The 3244-nt window shown below is 58.8% G+C and overlaps 1 protein-coding gene across 1 annotated transcript; it reads right to left on the reverse strand.

Annotated features, from left to right (window-relative positions):
• Positions 1–4: 4 nt before the first annotated feature.
• ARHGAP35 (Rho GTPase activating protein 35) lies at positions 5–3164 on the reverse strand (the record flags this gene model as incomplete). Its single annotated transcript, XM_008942749.1, is given in 2 exon segments — positions 5–965; positions 967–3164. Coding segments are annotated over 2 exon segments (3159 nt in total), but the record flags the coding sequence as incomplete, so codon positions are not given.
• Positions 3165–3244: the final 80 nt, after the last annotated feature.

The raw sequence follows: 3244 nt of genomic DNA on the forward strand, positions 1-3244 counted from the left end.
AGGACAGGTCGCCCTTCGTCAGGTCGAAATGCACGGGGGGCTTTGGTTTCACCGGAGGAGGGACTTTGTTGTTCAGCTTGCTCTCAAAAGTGCTCATGACGGAGATGAAGGACAAGCCGTCGTTCCCCTCCAGCTCCATGGAGAGCTTCGAGTGGTCTTTGGGCAGGGCGGGCACCGACGCGTCCTCTCTGAAGGGGCTGTAAGTGGGGGGCTCGACGTCCTCCTCCGAGTCCTGCAGGTTGGAGTTGCAGAGGGGGGAGCCCGCCCGAGGCGAGTTGAACACCTCCTCCGTGGTGCTGCAGGCCTCGGCCACGTTGTCGTACATGTGGGTGGCCTCGATGATGTTTTTTTTCTCCACCACGTCCTTGAAGAAGGAGTGGAAGATCTCCAGCTTGTGCTGCGGCTGGCTACAAGGTATGGTGGTGAACTTGCCGTCGATCTCCTGGGCGATCTCCTCGCCCTCCGTGAGCTGCTCCCTGCTCAGGTCGTTGTCCAGGATGTCCGCGGAGCCGTCCGTGAGCGCCACGACCTGTATGGGGATGATGTCCTGCACCTCGCAGAGGAAGGCACGCAGCATGGCCAGGGACGCCTTGCGCTTCGCCGAGTAGAAGACGATGTAGCCGTGGACGAGCCGGCTCTTCCTGACGCTGAAGGAGGAGTGGTAGGACAGGAGGGAGAGCTCCACGCGCCTCTTGTGCGGCCCGATGGCCAGCTCGAGGAGCACGGAGCTGCTGCTCCCGCACTGGGAGGGCCGGTAGCTCTGGGACTGCAGGATGGGCACCAGGATGTCGTCGGCGTTGAAGGGGTCCCCGCACATCAAGCACATGACGATCCGGAGGTCGACGTCCGCCAGGTCTTTGATGCTGGAGGTGGAGCTGACGAGGTTCAAGTTGCGTTTGGAGTCCAGCAGCCCCTTCAGGACCTGGCTGATCTGCTTCTCGTTGATGTTGCGGCCGCAGAAAAAAAAAGAAGACGCACTGCAGCTTGCTGGCGATCTGCTGGCCCTGCTGGATCAGGCTGTGCAGCGTCTCCCCGCTCGGGTCCCCCCTCTTGTTGACCAGGATGAGCGTCAGGGGGAGGTGAACCAAGTGGTTGTCCCTCCTGCCGATGGTCGACTCCCTGCTCTTCTCGATGCTCTCCACCACGTAGGACAGCGACTCCTTGGAGTTGTAGAGGCAGAGGCAGCCGTGGGGCTGGAAGGTGGGGGTCTGGAAGGAGTTCACGGGGAGCCGGACGTTGCCCTCGATGGGCCTGAGGGACAGCTCGTACATCTTGCCCTCGATGACGTACTTGTCGTCGTTGGTGCAGAGCGCCCGGATCTCGTTGGCCAGCTCCCGGGCCAGGCCGTCCTTGCCCAGGATCACCAGGTTGATCCTGTCGATGTTGGGGTCCGAGAGCAGGTTCTTCTGGTTGCGCTCCGAGGGCCGGATGAAGCGGGAGCTGATCAGCTGCTCGATTTTGGAGTCGACGCAGAGCGGGCAGCTGGGACACGTCTCCTTCGTCGGGTGGTACACGAAGTGGATGTGCTTCAGGATCAGGGCGTCCCGCTCGGCCTGCAGCTTCTGCAGGGCTTTGAACCTCTGCTCCTCGCCCAAGACGTCCTGGATGACGCCCATCTTCTCCTTGCTGGGTTTGGCGTCGAGCTCCAGCTCGTAAAACAGCTCCGAGTACTCCAAGAGCAGCTCCTGAAACTCCTCCTTGGCCTTCTCGATGATCTGTTTTTGGTGCTTGCTGTAGATATCCATATAAATAGACTCCTCCAGCCACATGTAAAAATCCTCGTTCATGATGAAGCTGCGAGCTTCCTCCCAGGGCTTCCCAGGCGTGATGAAAGGGGAAGTCTCCAGGTTCTCTTTGAAAGCTCTTCTCATCTCCGCCCTTTTCCTCTCGTTCCTCAGCTTTTCCAGGTGAGCTTCGTAGAGCTGCTCGGCGGGCTGGGTCTCCATCAGGTCGAAGGGAATGCGCTCGTTCTCCACGTTGTCCACGTGGCTCGTGGCGTCCCAGGGGGTCTCCTCCAGGACAACAAACCACTTCAGAAAGTCCGGCTTCGTCTCCAAGAGCTTCTCCGCCTTCACGCAGCTCAGGTGATCTATTTCATCCAGGTCTGGGATGAGGGCTTCGAAGGCCTGAGGCAGCATGGCGAGGTACATCTTCCTCCGGCGCTCGATGTGCTCCTGCTTGAGGCGATGGACGTGCTGCAGGAACAGCTTTTTGGCTTTCTGGGTTCCCTCCAGGTAGACGTAGTCCTGGTACTCGGAGGAGGACTGCATCTTGCGGCTGACGTTGGACCACGTCTCGTTGTGGTTCTTGACGATGCGGCTGACCAGCCACTCGTACTTGTCTTTAGCAGCAGCTATCTGTTGGCTTTGCTGTTTCAAAGCCTCGAAGTAGGGGATGATTTTCGTCTTCCCCCGGCTCTTATCGATCAGCTGCACCAAGGTGCTGAAAGCCAAGTCGATGTTCACGTTGGATCTCGCCGACGTCTCCACCACCTGGAGGTTCTTTTTGCTTAAGGCAAAGGTATGTGCATCCCTAATGTACCGCTCCACGCCTTCGTCACACTTGGTCAGCACCACCATGATGGGCTTTTTCGTTTTCACTAGCTGATTGTAAAGGTTTGAAACGAATTTGAGCTGATCGTCAAAGTTCCTGTTCATCCCCCTGCTGACGTCGATGCAGAGGAGAAAACCATCCACCAGCAGCTTCCCATCCGGCATCTGTTTCTGTTCAAAGTCCTGCTCCAGCCCGAGCTGATCAGTGCAAAAGTACATGAGCTTCTCAGCCGACGCCAGCTTGGTCGCCGCGGCCCTCTTGATGTAGGGCTGCAGGGCTGTGCTGCGGTGAGGCTGGAAGGTCTGGTCGTCGATGAACTCCGTCTGCTCCACCACGTGCACCTTACACTCCACGCAGTCCTCCAGGGAACGCACGACTTCCCCCCAGTAGAGGAAATGGTCGTTGTTGACCACCCTTCCCCCAAAGTCACTGGTGCTGAGGACCGAGGTGTGGTCCAAGTGAAACTCGTCGGCGCTGGGCCGCACGAAGCGGTTGCAGAGGCAGGATTTCCCGATGCCACACTGCCCCTTCTCCTTCTCCGTCCCAGACAACCCCACCACGCTGACGTTGTAGGTGGGAATGCGAACATCTTGCTTTCTTGCCATCATCATCGTCCGCACATCCTGTCTCGGTCGAGCTCTTCCAAGAGGATTTTAGGGTTCCCGACGCCCGCTGCGACCTGGGGGCTCGG

The sequence above is a fragment of the Merops nubicus genome, unplaced genomic scaffold (genome assembly GCF_000691845.1).
Source record: "Merops nubicus isolate BGI_N331 unplaced genomic scaffold, ASM69184v1 scaffold31446, whole genome shotgun sequence".
Classification (NCBI taxonomy): Eukaryota; Metazoa; Chordata; class Aves; order Coraciiformes; family Meropidae; genus Merops; species Merops nubicus.